The following is a 26,776-nucleotide window of genomic DNA, read 5'->3' on the forward strand; positions in this document are numbered from 1 at the left end:
TCATTTTTCATTACTTTGAGAAACTTTTAAAGTAATTCTTGCAGTGTCAGTTTATTACCTATTGATTCTCTGTTTCTGCACATCTGAGAAAATATTTCTCTTTCACTTTTGAAGTATAATGTCACTACATTTAAAATTTAGGCTTTTTTTCCCCCTTAGAATGCTCAAATATTTCATTCCACTCTATTCTTGCCAAAGTGTTAAATATCTACCATATGATCTAGCTATTTCTAACCCAAGATCAAATGCAGACTTTGGACTTTACAGTCTAAAGTGCAGGATTTATATTTTATAGAAAGACATAAAAAGTAAAAATATTGAGAATGTCAGAAAAGTTAGAAAGCTTTTAACAGGATAAAGAGATACATGAACATAGAGAAGAAAAATAAAGTACAACTAAAATCAGTAAATTATTAGAAGCTAAGCAGTGTGGAATGCACCACACAATTCTGATTCCACTTATTTTGTTAGATTTATTTTGGCTAACTTTAGTTGATGCAAAGTTAGGTTACTTTAACAAGTGTATCTCCTTTGGGATCTTTTGATACTTTGGTGATAGTAAAATGATCAGCTGTTCTACCCAAGGGAAAAATCACACATGCTTTTCACATTTTCCCAGTGGTGCTGCCAGCCATGGCAGCATATGCTCCTATGTTCATATATTATCTTCCTTTTGAAATAAACAGAGATCCCAGAAGTGTATCCCCAACCGAGTCCTATGAGCCTATTAACATTATTGTTTCTGCATAAAACCCTCTAGTCTTCTGACATTCTTAGTCACTAGTACTGGAATAGCTATGTTTAGACAACTGGTTCTTGACCTAAAGAATAACAAATCAGATCTCTATTTTGCTGAGTTCATGATACTTGAGGAAACTGTATTATATTTTCTTCTCAAAAGCAGACAAACATTACTAGAAATTAAAGGGTCATAAAGTGATCTAATTTTTAATACCTCTCTAGAAATATTTTTGAAGAAGGCAATGGCACCCCACTCCAGTACTCTTGCCTGGAAAATCCCATGGATGGAGGAGCCTGGTGGCCTGAAGTCCATGGGGTTGGTAAGAGTCAGATATGACTGAGCGACTTAACTTTCACTTTTCACTTTCATGCGTTGGAGAAGGAAATGGCAACCCACTCCAGTGTTCTTGCCTGGAGAATCCCAGGGACAGGGGAGCCTGGTGGGCTGCCGTCTATGGGGTCGCATAGAGTCGGACACAACTGAAGCGACTTAGCAGCAGCAGCAGAAATATTTTTAATCCTCTATTAATGTCTGCTAGTTCCAGATTTACTCTCCCTGGTTTTCCTGGCTTAGAAGTTGACTACCTCTGGCTCTCCATCCCTTTCGCCTCCATTTATGCCATGGTTTTCCTGGGGAACTGCATGGTGCTCCACGTGATCAGGACTGAGCGGAGCCTACACCAGCCCATGTTCTACTTCCTGGCCATGCTGGCCCTCACTGACTTGTGTGTGGGGCTGTCCACTGTGCACACAGTGCTGGGAATCCTATGGGGGGTCATTCAAGAGATCAGCCTGGATTCCTGCATTGCCCAGTCCTATTTCATCCATGGTCTGTCCTTCATGGAGTCCTCTGTCCTCCTTACTATGGCTTTTGACCGCTACATTCCCATTTGCAACCCATTACGCTATTCTTCCATCCTAACTAATGACAAAATCATGAAGATTGGGGTGGCAATCTTATGTAGGAGTTCTATGCTCATACCTCCAGTCATTATTCGCCTAAAGTTCTTAAATTATTGTCACCCCCACATCCTTTCTCACTCTTTCTGCCTACACCAAGACTTAATTCGAATGGCCTGTTCAAACATCCGCTTCAATAGCATCTATGGTCTGGCCCTGGTGGTCAGCAACCTGTTGTTGGATGCAGTGCTCATCATTATCTCCTATATCATGATCTTGCATGCAGTCTTAGCAATTGCATCACGAGAAGAGAGAATCAAGTCTTTGCAGACCTGTGTATCTCACATCTGTGCTGTTTTAGTTTTTTACATCCCAATCATTGGTCTGACCATGGTTCATCATTTTGGCAGACACCTCTCACCCTGGGTTCATGTTCTCATGGGCAATGTCTATGTTCTTTTCCCACCCTTGATGAGCCCCATTATTTATAGTATCAAGACCCAGCAAATACGAAGAAGAGTCCAGAGATTGTTTTATGTGAAAAAATGTAAGTCTTAATATCAAATGTGAATGTATTTAAAAGTCAACAAAGGAGTTCCAAAGGATAAGAGTCAGTGAATATTTAAAATATGTTTAATGACTTTCATTTGAATGAGGCTTTCCATTTTACAAATACCTTCCTCTGCATTTTCCTTGAAGCTGTCATATCAGTGAAATTGACATGTTATGCTGCCAATGATTTTTGTATATCTGAAAATACACATATAATAGCTTCAGAATCATAATAAAATCTGAGGCAGATTAGCTATTAAAATTCATCTCACTATGACCAGTTTGGGATTCATTCATTATAAAAAGATACATTTTGCTGATTAAAATGCCCCAAGTAATTACTTAAGGACCAAAAATTATCTTACTTATTCTCCCTATTCTAAACGACACTCTTGCTTTTTGTCTACCCATTTTCCCAGTTTAGCCACATGGCCAGTTCATTGAATAAGCATAATAGAGAATTTGACCTTTTTGAATAAATTAAAAAAACAATGAAACATGCAAACAAACAAAAAAAATTAATCTTGATGCTTTTTGCCCGCCAGCCAATCTTCCCCACTCCCACCCTACTGAACTGGAGATAGGGACAATCAGTAATTGCCAGAGTAGGGAAAAAAAAATAGACTTTTGTGATTATTTTTATTTTCTTAATCCAAAGAACAATACAAATAGCTACTCCATTTGAAAGCCATTTGAAAATATTTCCTATGAACCTATAGATCATATAAATCCAATGGGGATAGAGGGTTACTGTGATCAAAGAAAAATGTTTCTAATTTATCTTATCATCAAGACTCTGTGGTAGATGCTATTTTCTAATACATATATGATTTGTGGTTTAAAACACACAAAGATTAAATGATACATCAAGTTTTTAGGTGGTATTAGGTAATGTGACTTGAATATATACTCTGTTGTATTTTCAAATCACATGAAAAGTCTTTCTTTCCTATCTCCCCTCTGTGCTTTTAAACATGAAGTTTGTTAAATGGTTCCACAACCATCATAAGATTTTATAAAATAAATAAAGTGAGCAAAACCACAAATAATCATGGGTAGCAAAATAATGCACACATTTGGACTCTTGGTATGCGTAAATTTCCTTAAGATATTACTGTTGCAGGGATATTTATATAATCTTCTTGATATGTTTAAGGCATGTTCTGTTAATGCATACTTTCAAATAGTAGCTCGCTCTGTTTAGATGTACGTGCACTGTCTGATAAATTCTCAAAAATATTTACAGTCATGAAATCACCACCACAATCAATCAAGATATGGAATATTTCCTTCACCACACAAGTGCCTTTTATCTCTTTGCAGTCACTGTTCTCCCACAGCCCCAAATTCTCCACGGCCTCCAAACTAATTTCTATCATAGATTTTGCCTTTAAGAGAGCCCCTATTTGTGTGCTCATTTGTGTCTAGCTCTTTTGCAACCCCATGGACTGTAGCCCACCAGGCTCCTCTGTTCATTGGATTATCCTGGCAAGAGTACTGGAGTGGGTTCATTTCCTACTCCAGGAGACCTTCCTGACCAGGGTTTGAACCCTCATCTTCTGTGTCTCCTGCATTGGTAGGCAGATTCTTTACCACTGAGCTACCTGGGAAGCACCTTTTAGGGAAGATCCCATTAATTGAATCATAACTAATGTAATCTCTTTTAGTCCAGATCCTTTCACTTGCAATAACACTTTTGAGATTCACCTTGTTGTTCTTGACTGCATCCACAGCTCATTTTTATATTTGAGTTTTATTCCTTTGTACTACATAGGGAAAGCTATTCATTAATTGATTGGGTTAGAATTTTATAGTTTTGATTTTGAAAGAAGCAGTTATAAACAACTACACCATACAATTTTAAAAATGACTCCCTAATAATGTATTTATTTTTAATCATCACAATAACAATAATGATCATAAAATAATAATTCGTTTATATTTATCAGATTCCTACTATATGCCAGGCACTGTGGATGGACACAGTAACAATTCTCACTGTTGATCTTTAGACCCAGTCCATGTGTAAATCATAATCAGTCAATTTTGGAGATGAGGAAATTGAAGTAAAGGGATTTTTAACAAGTAGAAAATAATTGTGGGGCACTTTAGTTTCACAGCACTTTTACCACTGCCATTACTCTTCCATTTTACACTGCAGTTATCTCCCCATCATTCTATTTGTTTTCATTGTTGGTAGTGTCCATGGTGTGAATTAAAAATTTTAAATTGTGTGTTGCTGTAAATATAAATTTTCAAATGCATTAGCTCTTGAAATAATCATTTAGTAGGCCATTCTTTTGTCAGCCAGTGTTATGATATATAAAATTCTAATGTAACAGGTTTTGTACTTTTTACTCAAATAAATAATAAGATGTGATGAGTTTAGTTTTTTTTTAGTCTTATCTGCTCTCAAAGAGCCAATGGTTCTTCCACTTAAAACATCAATTAAAGTTTTCGAGCTTAAAAATTATGTTTGTTGTGGTGTCATATTTTTTGTCAATTGGAAACTAATATTCTCTGCCAGGATATTTCCTTCTTCCACAGGTCTCTGCCACTAACTGTCACCTCCCTACAAACCCCTCGTCACTGCATTGAAGGGGAAGCTGACATGGCCCTGGATTCAAAAACTGGATGGGCCTCTCTTCTAAGTCTGTAACACTTGGCAGACCCTTGCTGAATGAATCTTATCTTACCTCCTCACTCTGTATAGAACACTGATTTTTCTCATCCTCTGCTGCATTTTGACTGATTTTCTCTGCAATCTAGTTAGCAATCCAACTGTAAATGGCGCTCAGTCTACAAGCTCTGAAAACAGACCCATTTTCTCTTATTCCCCTGACTCTAAGTTGTTTTTTTAATTTGTTTGTTTGTTTTGTTTTGTTTTTTAGCCTTTGGCTGCAGAATCACTTTTTCCCAGGCATTAACAGTTCCCTTGACAACTCCACTAGTCAGCATTCACCATGATTTCTGTGTCCCCCACAATGCTGTAAAGAACACCTAGATCCATGTGCTGCATGGTGGAAGAGCAAGAAACTGGTTTCCTCTCTGAATATGCCATGTGCTAGTTTTTACCCTAAAGCTGGTCTCTGATGATGGCATGAGATAGTTTGCATGGAAATCTCCCTCAGGTGATAAGCAAATATTAGGTTATTAATCTCCTTCTGCTTTTAACTTCTCCCTCAAAAGACATTGGGTTTCTAGCTTCTCATGTCCTGACACTCTGAGTGAGGGCCAAAGAACGTGCAGCTGAAACTGAGATCTTGAAGATTATTTATTTCTGTGTTTCTGTATTATCTGTGTTTCTCTTCTACATCTCATACTGAAAGGGGTTCCATTACTCCTCTTTTGTTTTAATATCTAAAAGAGACTTCCTCTACATCCCAAACTCTTTGCTTTCTATCCTTGTTCTAGCTGGCACCCTCTAACAGAAGTAGCTGATAATAGTAGGATGCTAGTGAAAGAAAAGAAAAATCAATAATATCCAAAAGGCAAAATATTGCATACATTATATTATATATTATATTTTTTTATATTATATATATATAGGCACACACATATATACAAATACACACACACATATATATTCTGAATGGTTTCAACTACCTCTTTTTTTATGGTAATACATATGAATTTTAGCAAATTCTACTTGTTATAAAATAATGCTAATACATTTTGGCATAAGTTAAACACTTTTTTCCACAGTACTACATTTAAATCAAGTCCCAATACCAACATGACACTGCAAAAGTGCAAACTAAATTTTACTATTATATTTGTAAATAATTATTGACATTTCAGTTCAGTTCAGTCACTCAATTGTGTCTGACTCTTTGTGACCCTATGGACTACAGCATGCCGGGCTTCCCTGTCCATCACTAACTCCCGGAACTTGCTCAAACTCATGTCCATTGAGTCGGTGATGCCATCCAACCATTTCATCCTCTGTTTTCCCCTCCCGACCGGCCTTTAATCTTTTCCAGCATCAAGGTCTTTTCTAATAAATCAGTTCTTCGCATCAGGTGGCCAAAGTATTTGATCATCAGCTTCAGAATCAGTCCTTCAGTGAATATCCAGGACTGATTTTCTTTAGGATGGACTGGTTGGATCTCCCTACAGTCTAATGGACTCTCAAGAGTCTTCTCAACACCACAGTTCAATAGTATCAATTCTTCGGCTTTCAGCTTTCTTTATACTCCAACTCTCACATCCATACATGACTACTGGAAAAGCCATAGCTTTGACTACATGGACCTTTGTCATCAAACTAATATATCTCTGCTTTTTAATATGCTGTCTAGGTTTGTCATAGCTTTTCTTCCAAGGAACAAGCAATTTTTAATTTCATGACTGCAGTCACCATCTGCAGTGATTTTGGTGCCCAAGAAAATAATGTCTTTCACCGCTTCCATTGTTTCCCCATCTGTTTGCCATGTATTGCTGGGACCAAATGCCATGATCTTAGTTTTCTGAATGTTGAGTTTTAAGCCAGCTTTTCACTCTCCTCTTTCACGTTCATGAGACTCTTCGCTTTCTGCCATAAAGGTGATGTCATCTTCGTATCTGAGGTTACTGATATTTCTCTCTACAATCTTGATTCCAACTTGTGTTTCATCCAGCATGGCATTTCACATGATGTATTCTGCATATAGGTTAAATAATCAGGGTGACAATATACAGCCTTGACATACTCCCTTCCCAATTGAGAACCAGTCTGTTGTCCCATGTCCACGTCTAACTGTGTCTTCCTGACGTGCACACAGATTTCACAGGAGGTAGGTAAGGTGGTCTGGTATTTCCATCTCTTGAAGAATTTCCCACAGTTTGTTGTGATCCACATAGTCAAAGGCTTCAGTGTAGTCAATGAAACAGAAGTAGATGTTTTTCTGAAATTCTCTTGCTTTTTCTATGATCCGACAGATGTTAACAATTTGATTTCTGGTTCCTCTGCCTTTTCTAAATCCAGCTTGAACATCTGGAAGTTCTCTTTTCACATACTGTTGAAGCCCAGCTTGGAGAATTTTGAGCATTATGTTGCTCGCGAGTGAGTCTACCTCAATTGTGAGGTAGTTTGAACATTCTTTGACATTGCTTTTCTTTGGGACTGGAATGAAAACTGACCTGTCCTATGGTCACTGCTGAGTTTTCCAAATTTGCTGGCATATTGAGTGCAGCACTTAACAGCATCATCTTTTAGGATTTGAAATAGCTCAACTGGAATTCCATCACCTCCAGTAGTTTTAGTTCTGGTTATACTTCCTAAGGCCCACTTGTGTTCTGACTGCAGGATATCTGACCCTAGGTGAGTGATCACACCATCGTGGTTATCTAGATCATGAAGATCTTTTTTGCATAGTTCTTCTGTGTATCCTTGCCAGCTCATCTTAATATCTTCTGCTTCTGTTAGGACCATACCATTTCTGTTCCTTATTAAGCCCATTTTGCATGAAATGTTCCCTTGGTATCTCTACTTTTCTTGAAGGGATCTCTAGTCTTTCCCATTCTATTGTTTTTCTCTATTTGTTTGCACTGATCACTTAGGAAGGCTTTCTTATCTCTCCTTGCTATTCTTTGGAACTCTGCATTCAGATATATCTTTCCTTTTCTCTTTTGCCTTTAGCTTCTCTTCTTTTCTTAGCTATTTGTAAGGTCTCCTCAGACAACCATTTTTCCTTTTTGCATTCTTTTTCTTGGGGATGGTTTTGATCACCACCTCCAGTACAATATTACAAACTTCTGTCTATACTTCATCAGGCACTCTGTCTATCAGATCTAATCCCTTGAGTCTATTTGTCACTTCCACTGTATAATCGTAAAAGATTTGATTTAGGTCATACCTGAATGGTCTAATTCCCTATTTTTTTTAATTTGAGTCTGAATTTGGCAATAAGGAGTTCATGAGCTGAGCCACAGTCAGCTCCTGGTCTTGTTTTTGCTCACTGTAGAGAACCTCTCCATCTTTGGCTGTAAATAATACAATCAATCTGATTTGGTATTGACCATCTGGTGAAGTTCATTTGTAGAACCGTCTCTTGCATTGTTGGAAGAGTGTATCTGCTATGACCAGTGTGTTCTCTTGGCAAAACTCTGTTAGGCCCTATTGAAATTTCTGGACACTTATTATGTTCCAGGTATTGTTATAAGTGCCTTGTATATTTTTTCATTTTACAAAATATCCACACATATAAAATAAGCTTCCTAAGATTTTATACTTAGAAGCCATCTAACCAAGATTTGATTATTAGAAATCTGACTCCAGAGATTGTCCTCTTTAGTCACAAGCTTACACTGTGTCCTATGCTTCAAACTAGTAATTCCAATTAATTACATGAAAATGATTGCACACTTATTTTTTTTAACTTCACTCTTAATAAAAGTATTTAAAACCCTATGCTTTTTCATTCTTAAGTTTTACTATGATTCTATATAGTCTCTGCACTATATTGTCTTATAACTGCTAATCACAGTTACACTTTCCTGACTCCTCTATAACAGTTTCTTTTGTGATATACATTTCTTCAGTTTCTGCCTGATATGTCACATGCACATTCTTTTGTCAAATGTAGTAATTTATTTTTGCCACTCTGTGCTGCTTGTGGCAGGATCTTAATTCCCTGACCAGGGACTGAACCCAGGCTCTGGCAGTGAAAGTCCTGAGTCCCAAAACTGGACTGCTAGTAAATTACCCAGATACACATTCTAAAGTTCATTTTAAGTAACATGATATTCAGATATCTAGGAAGTTTTTTGAATGTTGTTTTAAGACTCCTAAGCAAGGGAAAGAGATTATTCTTAGTCATTAGCTTCTGCAAGAAGACTTACATAGTTCCAGAACACATTAACTGACCTTGTCTCTGTGAAGAACTCTTATTTTTTTCTGAACTCTTGCTGAATTTTATAGGGCTGGTGCTTTCCTCTTGGAATGGTAAATCCTTGCACTTGCTGGATCCACTCTGAGGCCTCATTGATTCTCTCATTGCATCATTAGTTCTCACAGCCCTCCCTGGGTCTATGGCTGCAAGGCAATTTTGGAAACAATCGCAACCCCATTGTTTTTAAAAATAAGTGTTTGGATGTTGGAATAGCTTTTTAGAATTATTGCCTTTGTAACTTGTAGTCTGTTTCTTTAACCTTGTCCTATATTATAATTCAAATGCATTTATTGCTCTTTTTACTTTTATTATCTTACCAGTGGACCATCATATTTTTAGATGTTTTGAGCTTCTTTACAACCTGGAGGTTGCTAAAGAGTTCCTGTGGACTCTTATCAATTTAAAGAAAACAACCAGAGTTCACACTGTGCCAAATATGCAGTATTTGACAGTGACCCATGCTTTATCTATTTATTTTAATCTTCAAAAATCCTGATATTTATGAGATCTTGAAGTTTGTGCCTGCTAAGTTGCTTTAGTTGTGTCCAACTCTTTGCGACCCTATGGACTCTAGCTCACCAGGGTCCTCTATCCATGGGGATTCTCCAGGCAAGAATACTGGAGTGGGTTGTCATGACCTCCTCCAGGGACCCTCCCCACCCAGAGATCCAGTCCACTTCTTTTGCACGTCCTGCATTGACTGGGGGATTCTTTACCACCTGAAAGTTCAGTTCATTTCAGTCGCTCAGTCATGTCTGACTCTTTGAGACACCATGGACTGCAGCACACCAGACCTCCCTGTCCATCACCAATTCCCACAGCTTGCTCAAGCTCATGTCCATCGAGTTGGTGATGCCAGCCAACCATCTCATCCTCTGTCATCCCATTCTCCTCTTGCCTTCAATCTTGCCCAGCATCAGACTCTTTTCCAATCATCCCCTGTGAAAAGGTACTTGCTATCACTGTGTAAGGCTGACAATGTGGCTAGAACTTAAATTTGTGAACTAATGTATGAGGAGGTGATCAGACCTTGTGAGGTACTTAACTCCACAGGAAGACATGTCCAAGGATTGCAAATATGGGAACGCTCCGTGATGCTGATCCAAAGAGGAAAAAAATCCCAGGATTAGTTTGGCTTTAAATATAGATAGCTGAAGGAAGAACAAATATATGTGGAAAGAGAGGGGATTTTCTTTATAAAAATATTGTAGTGGTTTCTTTATCTTGCATACTCGCCGTTATATAGCAGCATAGAGCTGCTCTTATTAAATAATTTGGGATGGGCTTTATCCCTTACCATTTTCTGATAAAAGTTTTTATGAAATCCATATTAGTTTCATTCTTATTGTTTGGTTGTACTCATCTAGTAAATTCATCTGGGTCTGGAAAATTCCTTGTTGGAAGGTTTCAAACTACAATTTCTCCAGTAAATATTAGAGTACTTAGATTACCTATTTCTTTCAAAATGAGCTTTAGTAGTTTGTACATAGCAAGGGATTTTCTCATTTGCCTTAACTATTAGATATAATGAAGTTAATTTTTATTTTGTAACTATATTTTCTATTTATTTCCTGATAATTTTGACTAAATTTGTAATTTATATTAATCTTTTAAAAAGTCAGTTCATACTCTCATTCTTGTAAATTTCAAGGAGATATGTATGATATCCACCAATAAATTAATAAAGTTATCCTTTGTAAACAGGTATTAATAGAACAATGAATCAAATTTCAAATCCTAAAGCAATATTTAGGCCAACTAACATTTATGAAATACAAGAATTCACAATCACTATAGTTGACTGTACATGAATACACTCACAATATGATTTGTAAAGTTTAAAAATGGACTTTAAAGATAAAAACTACAGAGTTTTTTCTTCTACAGAAGAGAAAGAATAGAACGTTTTACTGAATATAATATACTTAATAAGCTTAAAATCTTTTAAAATTTTGATGTTTATACATGCATGGGAAACAAAAATTTGCCAAAATCACTTCTGTGTATTCCTGTTTTCTTTCAATATCTGGGGGAAACAGCACAGAATTTAAGCAAAATAGTAAATACAGAAAGAATCAGAAACAATATAATTAATCAGTAATCATATAAAAATCTGGAACTCATGATAAACTTATATTTCTCTTCTTCACTGCTAACTTGTAGAATAAAATAGCAATTCTATTTTTACTTACCTGAAAATCTTAGTAGAAAAATGCTCAAAATATTCTCCATCAGAGTTAAAAAAAAAAAAGAATAATTTCAAGAGACAATTAAAGTAATTAAATATAAATCCTGGATACTTAAGGAATTAAGAAAATAACAGGGACATCTGCAGGGGAGGTAGAATAATATAAAGTCATGCTAATGCTAAATATCTCACCTTGTACAGGAAAGAATCACTAGATATAATTTAATTACTTATAATTTGTTTAATTTGCATGTTCTTTTAAAAATATACACACTATCAGGAGAATTCTACATATTCTACTGGATTTTCTATGCAAATACACTTGTGTGTAAGATTCCATACATTAATATGTGTGTGTGCATTCATTACTTATGATCATCTGATATGTTTTGTTCTGCAACCTGTGATTTCTCTCTAAAATGTTTTAAGCTTATTAGCACTTTGTAGTAACATATTTAGTAATAATTGCACTAAATTTTTAAAATGTATTGCAATACATTCATCCTGTGCATTTATATTTCTAGTTTTCACTTTTGTCATCAATGCTGTGAGGATATAAACATGTTCATTAGTTTTCATTTGTACTTGTACACCGAACATGTAAAATATTATTTATTATTTATTATTTTATAAGTCATTTATATTCTCAGACATCTCATTGTTTCTTTTCTTCCCTGATGCATACCTTTTGCTATTGCTAGTAAGAGTAATAATTATTACCACTATGGTAAAATAAATGCAGTCTATAATATGATTATAAAATGATCAAGAGGAGCATTGACAGTCATTTGGGGAGGAGATGCAGATTTTTGATTCATTCCAGTGCTTTTACTAACATATGGTGCTAGTGGTAAAGATCCCTTCTGCAAATGCAGGAGACCTAAGAGACGCGAGCTGGATCCGTGGGTACGGTAGATCCCCTGGAGAAGGGCATGGCAACCCACTCCAGTATTCTTACCTGGAGAATACCCATGGACAAAGAGCCTGGTGAGCTAGAGTCCAGAGTGTCACAAAGAGTTGGACACAACTGAAACAATTTAGCATGTACACATGCTAATAATCCGCAAATTTCTACCACTGGCAAATTTTTTTTCCTGTCTCCAGAGTGAAAATTAAAATAGCTTGATGCCTCAAGATCACCTAAAATCATTATGTCCCATAATGCCTGAAATTATACTTAGGAAAGAGGAAATATGGGCTTCCCAAGTGGCACTAGTGGTAAAGAACCCTCCAATCAATGCAGGAGATATCAGAGGTGGCTGGATCCTTGGATCAGGAAGATCCCTTTGGGAAGGGCATGGCAATCCACTCCAGTATTCTTGCCTAGAGAATCCCATGGACAGAGGATCCTGGTTGGTTACTGTCCATGGGGTTATGGAGTTGGACATGACTGAAGTTATATGTGTTACACACAAGGAGGAAATATAAAGGAGATTCCTTTCTCTGTCCTGTAAATCCAGTGTATGTAGGATGCAGACTGATTACAGTAGTATTACTGGTAATAGTAACAATAGACAACCTTCCTTCATTTTCATTACAGGCTATGCAGTGTTTTAGAAGCTTTATATAAATCATTTTACATAATAATTTTAACAACTTATAAGTTACATAATATTTTGTGCCTGTTATAAAGATAAGTGTACAGAATTCCAGAAAGAGTAAATGCACTCTACCAAGAACATACATCTGAAATTCAAGGCTTGAACTTAGAGCCCAAATGCTCAGCTAATACATCAGGATGCTAAATACGTGAGCATATTTTCTCTGATTTACAGCGGTCATATTATAGGAGAATAAACTAAAATCATGATAAGTTATTTGAGATTTTTATTCATTTTTTAAGTGTGTGTGGGTGGACTGTGTCTTCAGTTATCCTGTTTGTCTATATTAACATAAAATTGAAATTAGCTATTGAATTTCTTTGCTTTATACTTGTAACAAAGCTCATTATTACACAAACTATAAAATGTCCATGGTCTGACACTTTCCTGAACAAAAGCAGTGAAACAAGATTTTAACATGATCTGATTTACTCAAATCTTAATGCTATTGTTCTCTCTTAATGCTGGCATGATATAAGATATCCAATATAATTGTAGGTACTCTTCAATTAGTGGAGTTACATAGAGAATTGAAGAACTATGCTGTTTAAACTACATCAGCAAAATTTCTTGCTCAAAGAAAAGACCTGGATAAATTTCTCCTGAATTTGCTTGGTCTTAACTCCATAAATGATGGGGTTGAGAGCGGGAGGTACCACCACATAAAGATTGGCAAGAAGAATATGTATATGGAGTGGTATACTGTGGCCCCCAAATCGGTGAGCAAAGGATGAAAAAAAGGCTGGGATATAGAACAGTAATATAACACAGACATGGGAGCCACAAGCACCCAGAGCCTTGAGCCGGGCATCTTGGGAAGGAATTCTAAACACAGTACAGAGGATTAGGGCGTAAGAGATGATGATTAGCACCACATCCAGGCCTGTGGAAAATAGAGCCACAATCACCCCATAGTAGATGTTGACTTGAATGCTATCACAGGCAAGCCTGGCAATGCCCATATGTTCACAGTATGAGTGACGAATAATGTTCCTTCCACAATAAGTAAGCCGATAAACCAGAAAAACCAAGGGAAAACAGATGAGGAAACTCCTAATTATAGAAGCAATGCCTATTTTCCCAATGACTGAGGGTGTTAGAATGGCAGTGTATCTTAGTGGATAACAGATGGCTACATAGCGATCAAATGCCATGGCTAGCAGTATGGCAGACTCTGCCCCAAAGATGAAGTGGAGGAAAAACATCTGGGACACACAGCTACCAAAAGATATACCCCCTTCTTGGAACCAGAAGATTGCTAACATCTTGGGTGTGGTGACAGTGGAGAGAAAGATATCTGCCAAGGCTAACATGGAGAGGAAAAGGTACATGGGTTCATGAAGACTGTGTTCAGTGAAGATCAGAAATAGCAAGAGGGTATTTCCTACAACAGCAACTATGTACATGGAACAAATGGGGATGGAGATCCACATGTGTGCATCTTCCAGTCCTGGGATCCCAATCATGGTGTACCAAATGTCTCTAAGATTACTGTAGTTTGAAGAGGTTGTCATCTGTTACTCTGTCCTCTGATGCTTGACCCTGAAATAGGGTGAGGGAGAAAGAGAGAGTTTGAGAATGAAGGATCAGGGCTGTTTTATCAGATTAAGTTTGACTCTTGGCATTGCAGTAATTTAAAAAAGGATGGTAATAAGTAAAGATTCAAGGATGTAAACCAAATAGACTTCACTGACATGAAAGTTACCATGACTTAATAGAGCTAATGCTACTGGTAATGATAATGAAAATAACAATAAACATTGAATGCGCTTATAATTTCATTTAGTCACTGTGACCAATACATTATATTTATTGACTTGGCATCATACAAGAAAACTTCTTTATAAGCTCTTAAGTATCATCAGCTTTCCTTCTTGTCTGACTAGTCACTTCTAGTGATTAATAGACACTTTTTTTTCCCCAAGAGCTAAAGAAAAAAGTGTTTAGAATACTGACATGGTCTTTTAGGGAGCTCAGTAACAATCATTATTCTTATGATTTAATATGAAGACTTTCATTATCAAATGAGAAGAACTTAGAAAGAGAAATATAAGTGTAGACAGTCCTTACTTTGAGCAGTGTTTTTCTAACTTAATAGTGTGCATATTAAAACCATGTTCTCTCTTTGCATGGTCCCAGGATTGCATGCATTTCAGATGAACTAATCCTGTCAAAGCAAGGACTCATAAGTCATCATTCTAAAACAGTAGATATGTCCTCTCATCACTCACACACATTACCTTCCTCCCTCCATTCTCACTTGCCTTCCCCATGTTTTTTTTTTCTTTTCCCGTTTATTTCTCCCAGCTTATATTCAAATATTTCTCCTTTCCTTTTCTTCTTCTTTTTTTTAACTCAAATTTGAATACTATTTACAGAGAAAAGGAAAAAAAAAAAAAAAAGCTTGCAGATAACAAAATAGAAAATGAGTTTCAAGCACTCAAGAATTAAACACACAAACAAGTTAATGAATATTTCTTTAAGTTCATTCTGTATTTAATACCTCAATGAGGAAGGAATTAAGTATGGATCATAAATATTTTCTATTTCAAGGATTCCTACCCTTGTGAAGGTCATGAGATGTGGACAACAAAACACCTCCCTTCAAAGATCAGGATGAAATAATTGAGGTATTCAATCACATGTGTATGACACAAAGAAGCATAACCTTCACTAGAGAGATAATGAAAAGATTCGTGAAAGTGTGGTCATTATTCTGTTTCTCAGAAACAGAAAGCCTCAGGAAAGAACAACAAAGACAAACAAAAAGCTAAAGTAAGGTATTTAAGTTACTGTAAAAATAAGATCATCTAGCTTATTGAGAGCTTAGAGATTTAAGAAATATGACTGAGCAAGTAGATTGTGTCTTGAAGAAAAAGAAATTTAAAAGTCAAGCTAATGGCTTTGTGGCTTTGAGTTTACTTTGTCACACAAATAACTAATTTATTAGTCCACAATACTTACTGAGTCTACAATGTTTTGGCAAAGTTTTAAGAAGAACATAATATTATGAAAATTTATTTTTTCAGAGAAGCTTTTGCTAGTGGGCAAGTCTTTTTTGAACCTCCTGTCTCCCAGTAGAATAGCTAAACAATTCTTAATTAAAATGTTGTAATATATTTCACTAATACATTTCAATTTCCATGATAGGTATGAGTCTATCTTCAGCATACAGTATAATGCATTTTTGTTTAGTAAATATAGTTTAAAAGTTGGTGACATTTATGGAAATGAAGGATGATAGCTACCCAGAGTTGCTCTGGGAAATTTTGCAGCAGATCTAAGCAGCCAGGAATGTAGCCTTAACAGTGAAAGCAGAGTATAGAGAAATACGTCTAGAAAAAAAAAAAAATAGACTGCCAGGCAGTAGGTTAAGTGAGGGATAAAAAAAAAGGCAATAAAATATTTTGAGACATTTTTCTGGAAAGAATAGTGATATATGTAATCAATAAAGGGAATAAGCTAGGAGATGCAAAATTCAGAGAAAGTTAATGCAATTGTTCTGAAACTATTAATATTTAACATGTCTATGGAATGACTGAGGAAATCAATGTGAGTGACTGACCCAAACCTGCTTAGTACCCTGGAAAGAGAACTGGACTAGGTATGAGGCTCTAGCTGAGCTGTAGCCTCAGTTATGCCATCAACAGACTGAGATCTTGGTAGAGGCATTTCACCACTCTGAACTCTCTATACATTCTAGATTGGAATCAAATTAACTCATAGACGATTCCCTTCTAGATACAGAAATCTAAACTTCATTTCCCACTTGTGAACAATCTCTTCTTTAACTTTTCTTTGCCTTTGATTTCCTTGATCCCATTATACCCCTGTCTTTCTCCTACATTTCCACGGTTCTGAGTCTTTTCTCCGACGCTATTCTTACTCTGATTCTTTGCAGTGTTATCACTATTGCTGTTGTTATTATTATTGTTATTGCTCTTATTGTTCAGTGCCACTTCCAAATTGTTGTGTTGAGGGTAAAACATCAAATAAAAACATTAGACCTTCACTAGTGTCTAGTGAAAACCACTGGGCTTTCATTAGCATCTAGTACAATTTCAAGAAATTAGTGAGGATAAAGTCTGATCACAGACTGCAAGACATTGGATGTGTAACAGCTGAAAACAGCAGGTGTAGGCAACTCGAGGAGATTGGGACTGAGGAAAGGAAAGAGTAACTAGAAGGATCAAAAGGTGCTAGGAAGTTTTCTTTTGAACAAAAGAAATAAACATGATGCTTAAAGTCAATGGAGTCTGACAGTAAATAATTTGAAGCAAGAAAGTGAACAGCTTTTGAAACTAAGTTCCCATCATGGAAAAAAACAAATCATTCAAGCCACCATATGAGTGTTCTGCTTCTTCCCTTGAGGCAAAACGGAGTCAGAAGAATATGGGGTATAAGGAAAATTGTCAAAAGACTCACATTTGATCCAGATATTTATAATAAATTGAAAGGCAATGCTTATTAGGGGACTTCTCTGATGGGCTTCTCTTGTAGCTCAGTCGATAAAGAATTTACCTGCAGTGCAGGAGACCCGGGTTCGACCCCCAAGTTGGGAAGATCCCCTGGAGAAGGAAATGGCAACCCACTCCAGTAACCTTGCCTGGAAAATCTCATGGACAGAGGAGCCTGTTGGGCTGCAGTCCATGGGGTTGCAAAGAATCAGGCAGGACTGAGCAGCTAACATGTACTTACTTACTTTTGATGGCTCAGCAGCAAGGAATCCACCTGCCAATGATGGAGACGTGGGCTCAGTCCTCGGGTCAGGAAGATCCCCTGGAGAAGGAAATGGCGACCCGCTCCAGTATTCTAGACTGGGAAATCCCATAGTGAAAGTCGCCTGACTGGCTACAATTCATGGGCACACAAAAGAGTTGGACATGACTGAGCGACAAAACAACAATAACAAAATGTTTATTAGAGTTAGTGTCAAAGCTCATACAGAAAAAAAAATAGAGAGGGCGAGAGAGACAGAGAAAGATACTATTGAAAACAAAAGGTATGTAGAACAGAAAACAAATGAATAAGCCATTGTCCAACAGAAGTGAAGGCTATTGAGGTGAGAGGAGAGAAATATTTTATAACAGAGTTGAGGATACCCTGGCAGGAGAGACTATACATGACTAAAGAGTCAACTGATTCTTCTTCAGGAAAGTTCAACTTTTCAGAATCAAGAAAAATTAAACAAAAAGGAGACCTAATCACAAGAGAGCATTTGAAGGAAAGGCCAGCAGTTGAAGGAAATGGTGAATGAATGCACAGGGGGGTCCCTAAGATATACAGGATTCCAAGGGACCAAAAGAGAAAAAGCAGGTTTGGTCAGGGAAGGGGTGGAGGAGGGAAGAATTTTTTTCCTGTTCACCTGAAGCCAATCAAGCTCAAAATTCTGTCCTGGATCTTTCTAATCTCTTTTCTCACTAGCTACAGGTCTGCAATTATATTCCTTGTTCATATTTTTTTTTCTCTTATGCTCACTCTGTCCACTTTCCTTTCAGAAGTACTTTCATCTTTTAAGTGAAAGTGTACTAATATATTAAAATAAATCCATAAAGATACTGAAATGAGCTGATTTTGAAGACCAGCTTAGATATCAATTCAACCACAGTTTCTAACATAAGTAGATATAGCATGACCCTCATAGCCCGCTGCTTAGGCTTCAGAAAGAAGGCTTCAGCCATTCAGTTCTATTCTAGAGATCTTCTAGAACCTCAGCATTTTCCGTTGTAATTTCCATCATTTCCCTTCTCCCCAATACTCACTGGTTACCTCACTCAAAGCATCTTCTTACTGCAGCAGTGGGATCATATTGAGGAACTGTGGTAGAAGGAGATGCCATAAATAGTGAGCCTGCTGGTCTGAGAAACCTGGGAACTTTGTCAGACACATGTCATCCAACAGTGCTCGTAGTTTTGTTACTTACCAAGATGGAAGTTGCACTAAATGCTCTCCTTTGAATTTGTTTTCTCCTTATTCCCAATGACTTAATATCTTTCTTTCTCATGTTCTCAGCTTGTGATTTAAGTCATAATTTACTATTTTCATTTGTTTTCCATTCTAATTAAATCTTGTTCTAAATAGATAAAAATATACTTTCCCATCAGAAAAAAAAAAAAAAAAAAAAAAAAGAAGCCTCTGTATGTAAAAACCACTATCAGAGCCTCCTGAGATGCCTGCTCTTTCAGCTCTGAGAAACTGGCTTCCACACCCGCTATACCTAGCCTTGTGTCTCAATTCCTTTTCTATTTTAGATAAAATAAGACAAACTCCTTCTGCACTAAACTTTTCCATAGAGAGTTTTAACCAGCAAGCTGAAAATAAATAAAGAAAACCACACAGAATAGAATGTGAGATAGAATGTTAAAAAAAAAAACCCAAAAAAAACCTCAAGAATCTGTGACTGACTACAGTCAGAGTTAAAAAAGAAAACAAACACCAGATCCTTTTCTTCTGATGATCCTGACTTTAGATTTATCCCAGGTTTTAAATCCTGAAAAATGTCTTCCTCACAGACTGACTGTTGCAAAAATTATAAATCAACCTTCAATGAGCCCTTCATTAACTTGAAAGATCACAGTTTGGCCAGGTGGCCTGAGATTCTCATTATTAACAAATATCATTTCACAAGCATTGGGCATGCCTCCACTCCCAATCTTGGATCTGCTTAAATCATGGCCCTGGGCAGGTGCTATAATGTAAGCATATATGGCAGGAAAATGATCACAGGTTCTTTGGAATAGGAGTCAGACTAGTATAATATCTGAGACTCACAGGACCCCTTCAGAATTCATCAAACACTTACCTACTATCCAATATCGGACACCAGGTCCTCATTACCTCCTTTATTCTACAGCCACAGACTCACAGACAGCCCATAAGACAGGCTGTCTATCCTTGATTTCGGTTCCAATGTTGACTCAGAGGCTGGTTCTATAGTTTTATCTATCCCAGGAGAACTAAAACCCAAGAGAATTTGGGCATATAGAAAAGTATCTGTGGTCTTCTGAGTTCTTAATCCTTTTATTAAGGCCAAGAAAGACCCACTGAATGAATAAATAGGCTTATGGGAAGATCATACTTCTTAGACACCCCTGGGAAATTAACAACAGCTGTATTAGCGGCAGCAACCCATACATAGACTGCCCTGACAGACACAAAAATTCATAGAAATATAGGATGTTGTCAAGGTTTCCATTTATTAAATGCATGAACTGTCGTGAGAATTGGAAGGTCTATTTTTTAGTGTTGAGGGAACACAATCCTTAGGAATTTACTGTCTCTCAAGGAACATAAAAAAATCCATGGAGGGGTAGAGCCATCAAATATTTCTAAAACTGTTTTCTTATTAAATATGAGTCAAATATATTAATAGTTACTTGGGCAAATTTCCGCAGATGGTGAGGGGCAGGGAGGCCTGGAGTGTTGCAGTCCATGGGGTCACAAAGAGTCAGACATGAATGGGTGACTAAACAAAATGTAAAGCAATATATGGGGTTCCTTGGTGGCTCAGATGGCATAGAATCTGCTTGGAGTGCAGAAGACCTGGATTCAGTCCCAGGTTGGGGAAGATTCCCTGGAGAAGGGAATGGCTACCCACTCCAGTATTCTTGCCTGAGAAATCCCATGAGCAAATGAGCCTAGCAGGCTACAGTCCATGGGATCACAAAGAGGCAGACATGACTGAGCTACTAACCCTTTCACTTTCAAAGCAATATACACTCCTCAACCCTGCTAACTGTTTAGTTTGGGAAGGGAGATATGCATGTGGGGGACATTAGCCTTTAATATCAGCTACTAGTGCCATAATACTTAGCAAGTTTAAAACATATTTCTGATGTATCAGTACTTTTAAAAACACACTGGCTCCTGATATTATTATGTTTCCAGTGACTAGATGAGGGCATTGAAGTCCTGAAAGTTCATCTGCACATATAGTAAGAAATTGAGCTAAAAGTTGAATGTAGGTTTCCCTTTGTTCAATTCGATGCTCTTCTTAGCATTGTCATTAAAAATTTAGAGTGATCAAGCAAAAGAAGTGCTTTTCCAACAGAACAGAAATCATTAATTTTAAGTCAAACTGTTCAAGCATAGTTTATTATTTCTATATGGAAAATACTATGCAAATGATATTGGAGTGTATGGATTATACTTACACTCTATGCCAGGGATTCAATACTCCATCATGCACCCACCTCAACCAAAACTGCAATACTAAAAAAAAAACCAAAAAACAAACAAAAAAAAACCAAACTCCAATTTGAAAGGAGTGGGATAAAAATTGTGATAATAGATCTATCAGATCCTATCTATATTTCTCTATACAGTATCACTCTGGTATAATCAGCCAGAGGTTGTTTCTGGTTTGTGCATAACTCTACCCTTGGTTCTTTCTGATGTCCACCTGTGGTTTGCCCTCAGTAATCCAATATACCCCAGCAACACAATAGAAAATGCAGGTTCATGATTAACAATTTAGCCAATATGAACTTATGGTTTTAGGGAACTGAAGGGGCAACAAGATCTACAGTTCATCAACACAATGAAATTCTTAAAGAACTATAGCATTTACAGTTTTAACTGTTTTGCTAATTTTTCTTTTGAGGGCTCCCCAGGTAGTACTAGTGGTAAAGAACCTGGCTGCCAATGCAGAAGACTTAAGAGACACATGTTCAATCCCTGAGACATGAAGATTCCCTGGAGGAAAGCATGGAAACCCACTCCAGTATTCTTGCCTGGAGAATCCCATGGACAGAAGAGATTGGCAGGCTACAGTCCACAAGGTCACAAAGATTTAGACACACCTCATCCAAGGTAAGGAGCAGCAGTTGTGCTTTGCTGGAGCAGCCGTGAAGATATACCCCACGTCCAAGGTAAGAGAAACCCAAGTAAGACAGAAGGTGTTGTGAGAGGGCATCAGAGGGCAGACACACTAAAACCATAATCACAGAAAACTAGCCCATCTGATCACAGGACCACAGCCTTGTCTAACGCAATGAAACTAAGTCATGCTGTGTGGGGCCACCCAAGACGGTTGGGTCATGGTGGGGTGGTCTGACAGAATGTGGTCCACTGGAGAAGGGAATGGTAAACCACTTCAGTATTCTTGCCTTGGAACTCCATGAACAGTATGAGAAGGCAAAATGATAGGATACTGAAAGAGGAACTCCCCAGGTCGGTAGGTGCCCAATGTGCTACTGGAGATCAGTGGAGAAATAACTCCAGAAAGAATGCAGGGATGGAGCCAAAGCAAAAACAATACCCAGTTGTGGATGTGACTGGTGATAGAAGCAAGGTCCGATGCTGTAAAGAGCAATATTGCCTAGGAACTTGGAATGTTAGATCCATGAATCAAGGCAAATTGCAAGTGGTCAAACAGGAGATGGCAAGAGTGAATGTCAACATTCTAGGAATCATTGAACTAAAATGGACTGGAATGGGTGAATTTAACTCAGATGACCATTATATCTACTACTGTGGGCAGGAATCCCTTAGAAGAAATGGAGTAGCCATCATAGTCAACAAAAGAGTCCGAAATGCAGTACTTGGATGCAGTCTCAAAAACGACAGAATGATCTCTGTTCGTTTCCAAGGCAAACCATTCAATATCATGGTAATCCAAGCCTATGCCCCAACCAGTAACGCTGAAGAAGCTGAAGTTGAACGGTTCTATGAAGACCTACAAGACCTTTTAGAACTAACACCGAAAAAAGATGTCCTTTTCATTATAGGGGACTGGGATGCAAAAGTAGGAAGTCAAGAAACACCTGGAGTAACAGGCAAATTTGGCTTTGGAGTACGGAACAAAGCAGGGCAAAGGCTAATAGAGTTTTGCCAAGAGAATGCACTGGTCATAGCAAACACTCTGTTCCAACAACACAAGAGAAGACTCTACACGTGGACATCACCAGATGGTCAACACCAAAATCAGACTGACTATATTCTTTGCAGCCAAAGATGGAGAAGCTCTGTACAGTCAGCAAAAACAAGACTGGGAGCTGACTGTGGCTCAGATCATGAACTCCTGATTGCCAAATTCAGACTTAAACTGAAGAAGGTAGGGATAACCACTAGACCATTTAGGTATGACCTAAATCAAATCCCTTATGACTATACAGTGGAAGTGAGAACTAGATTTAAGAGACTAGATCTGATAGACATTAGAACTAACACCGAAAAAAGATGTCCTTTTCATTATAGGGGACTGGGATGCAAAAGTAGAAAGTCAAGAAACACCTGGAGTAACAGGCAAATTTGGCTTTGGAGTACGGAACGAAGCAGGGCAACGGCTAATAGAGTTTTGCCAAGAGAATGCACTGGTCATAGCAAACACCCTGTTCCAACAACACAAGAGAAGACTCTACACGTGGACATCACCAGATGGTCAACACCAAAATCAGACTGACTATATTCTTTGCAGCCAAAGATGGAGAAGCTCTATACAGTCAGCAAAAACAAGACCGGGAGCTGACTGTGGCTCAGATCATGAACTCCTGATTGCCAAATTCAGACTTAAACTGAAGAAGGTAGGGATAACCACTAGACCATTTAGGTATGACCTAAATCAAATCCCTTATGACTATACAGTGGAAGTGAGAACTAGATTTAAGAGACTAGATCTGATAGACAGAGAGCCTGATGAACTATGGACGGAGATTTGTGACATTGTACAGGAGACAGGGATCAAGACCATCCCCATGGAAAAGAAATGCGAAAAGGCAAAATGGTTGTCTGAGGAGGGCTTACAAATAGCTGTGATATGAAGAGAAGTGAAAAGCAACGGAGAAAAGGAAAGATATTCCCATTTGAATGTAGAGTTCCAAAGAATAGCCAGGAGAGATAAGAAAGCCTTCCTCAGTGATCAATGCAAAGAAATAGAGGAAAACAACAGAATAGGAAAGACTGAGATCTCTTCAAGAAAATTAGAGATACCAAGGGAACATTTCATGCAAAAATGGGCTCAATAAAGGACAGAAATGGTATGGACCTAACAGAAGCAGAAGATATTAAGAAGAGGTGGCAAGAATACACAGAAGAATTGTACAAAAAAGATCTTCATGACCCAAACAATCACAATGGTGTGATCACTCACCTAGAGCCTGACATCCTAGAATGTGAAGTCAAGTGGGCCTTAGAAAGCATAACTACAAACAAAGCTAGTGTATGTGATGGAATTCCAGTTGAGCCATTTCAAATCCTAAAAGGTGATGCTGTGAAAGTGCTGCACTCAATATGCCAGCAAATTTGGAAAACTCAGCAGTGGCCACAGGAATGGAAAAGGTCTGTTTTCATTCCAGTCCCTAAGAAAGGCAATCCCAAAGAATGCTCAGACTACCACACAATTGCACTCATTTCACACGCTAGTAAAGTAATGCTCAAAATTCTCCAAGCCAGGCTTCAGCAACACGTAGACGGAGAACTTCCAGTGTGGAGATTTCTTAAAAAACTGGAAATAGAACTGCCATATGACCCAGCAATACCACTTCTGGGCATACACACTGAGGAATCCAGATCTGAAAGAGACACGTGCACCCCAATGTTCATCGCAGCACTGTTTATAATAGCCAGGACATGGAAGCAACCTAGATGCCCATCAGCAGATGAATGGATAAGGAAGCTGTGGTACATATACACCATGGAATATTACTCAGCCGTTAAAAAGAATTCATTTGAATCAGTTCTAATGAGATGGATGAAACTGGAGCCCATTATACAGAGTGAAGTAAGTCAGAAAGATAAAGAACATTACAGTATACTAACACATATATACGGAATTTAGATAGATGGTGGCGATAACCCTATATGCAAAACAGAAAAAGAGACACAGAAATACAGAACAGACTTTTGAACTCTGGGGGAGAACGTGAGGGTGGGATGTTTTGAAAGAACAGCATGTATATTATCTATGGTGAAACGGACCACCAGCCCAGGTGGGATACATGAGTCAGGTGCTCGGGCCTGGTGCACTGGGAGGACCCTGAGGAGTCGGGTGGGGAGGGAGGTGGGAGGGGGGATCGGGATGGGGAATACATGTAACTATATGGCTGATTCATGTCAATGTATGACAAAACCCACTGAAATGTTGTAAAGTGATTGGCCTCCAACTAATAAAATAATATTAAAAAAAAAAAAATAAAAAAAAAAAAAAAAAAAAAAAAAAAAGAAAAGGCAGAGGAACCAGAGATCAAATTGCCAATATCTGCTGAATCATCAAAAAAGCAAGAGAGTTCCAGAAAAATATCTATTTCTGCTTTATTGACTACGCCAAGGCCTTCAACTGTGTGGATCACAATAAACTGTGGAAAATTCTGAAAGAGATGGGAATACCAGACCACCTGACCTGCCTCTTGAGAAACCTGTACGCAGATCAGGAAGAAACAATTAGAACTGGACATGGGACAACAGACTGGCTCCAAATAGGAAAGGGAGTACGTCAAGGCTGTATATTGTCACCCTGCTTATTTAACTTGTATGCAGAGTGCATCATGAGAAATGCTGGTCTGGAAGAAGCACAAGCTGGAATCAAGATTGCCGGGAGAAATATCAATAACCTTAGATATGCAGATGACACCACCCTTATGGCAGAAAGTGAAGAGGAACTAAAAAGTCTCTTGATGAAAGTGAAAGAGGAGAGTGAAAATGTTGGCTTAAAGCTTAACATTCAGAAAACTAAGATCATGGCATCTTGTCCCATCACTTCATGAGAAATAGATGGGGAGACAATGGAAACAGTGTAGACTTTATTTTGGGGGGCTCCAAAATCACTGCAGATGGTGACTGCAGCCATGAAATTAAAAGATGCTTATTCCTTGGAAGGAAAGTTATGACCAACCTAGATAGCATATTAAAAAGCAGAGACATTACTTTGCCAACAAATATCCATCTGGTCAAGACTATGGTTTTTCCAGTGGTCATGTATGGATGTGAGAGTTGGACTGTGAAGAAATCTGAGCACTGAAAAATTGATGCTTTTGAACTGTGGTGTTGGAGAAGACTCTTGAGATCCCTTGGACTGCAAGGAGATGCAACCAGTCCATCCTGAAGGAGATCAGTCCTGGGTGTTCATTGGAAGGACTGATGCTGAAGCTGAAACTCCAGTACTTTGGCCACCTCATTCGAAGCGTTGACTCATTGGAAAAGACCCTGATGCTGGGAGGGATTGGGGGCAGGAGGAGAAGGGGATGACAGAGGGTGAGATGGTTGGATGGCATCATCGACTGGATGGGCATGTGGTTGAGTAAACTCCGGGGGTTTGTGATGGACAGAGAGTGCTGGCGTGCTGCGATTCATGGGGTCGCAAAGAGTCAGACATGACTGAGCGACTGACCTTAATTGAACTGAACTGAAAGTCACTTACAACACATGCTTGCACATTTTCTTTCTCTCATGGTGGGAGATATGAAATCAGCAAGGGAGATGGTATGTTACAACAAAGAACACAGATAGTTTTTAGACCAGAAGAAGAAAAAACTAGAGCTTAAACACTATAAAAAACCTTCACATTCATTGATTTGGACAATATGCAACATATAAATACGTCTTCTCTACCCATTATTCTAAATGTTCATTGAGAAGTAACTATGCCTCATGTTGGATTTTGCATTACATTTTTCATCAAACAGTGAAAGTCTTTATCCTGACCAAGCCCTACATCAATTAAATCTACTTTCCTATGACCATCTCTCTCTTAGAAGAGGCCCTGATGAAACCATTGCTCTGAGGTTTATACCAGCCTCCAGAGAAAACAAGAAATTCCCTGAACAGTAAAATTCTTCTGTATAGGAAGGTCAGATACGAGGATAATCTGCTTGGCCAGTGGCTTGAACACTGTCAGAAATGGGATAAGGCTGTTGAGAAGGCAGATTGGGTTTAATTAGGGACAGAGAAAACTTTGAATCTACAATGTCTTACCTTCTTGATAATTG

The 26,776-nt window shown here is 37.9% G+C and overlaps 2 protein-coding genes across 2 annotated transcripts; one reads left to right on the forward strand and one right to left on the reverse strand.

Moving 5' to 3' along the window:
- The first annotated feature begins 1,269 nt into the window (after positions 1-1,269).
- LOC136175805 (olfactory receptor 51V1-like) lies at positions 1,270-2,199 on the forward strand. The gene has a single exon (XM_065946018.1). It carries the CDS (start codon positions 1,270-1,272, stop codon positions 2,197-2,199), a length of 930 nt encoding a protein of 309 aa, XP_065802090.1.
- Positions 2,200-13,411: 11,212 nt separating this feature from the next.
- LOC136174570 (olfactory receptor 52Z1P-like) lies at positions 13,412-14,368 on the reverse strand. The gene has a single exon (XM_065944745.1). The coding sequence runs from the start codon at positions 14,366-14,368 to the stop codon at positions 13,412-13,414; it is 957 nt and encodes a 318-aa protein (XP_065800817.1).
- Between the last annotated feature and the right edge of the window lie 12,408 nt (positions 14,369-26,776).

Source organism: Muntiacus reevesi, chromosome 9, assembly GCF_963930625.1.
Source record: "Muntiacus reevesi chromosome 9, mMunRee1.1, whole genome shotgun sequence".
In the NCBI taxonomy this organism is placed as follows: Eukaryota; Metazoa; Chordata; class Mammalia; order Artiodactyla; family Cervidae; genus Muntiacus; species Muntiacus reevesi.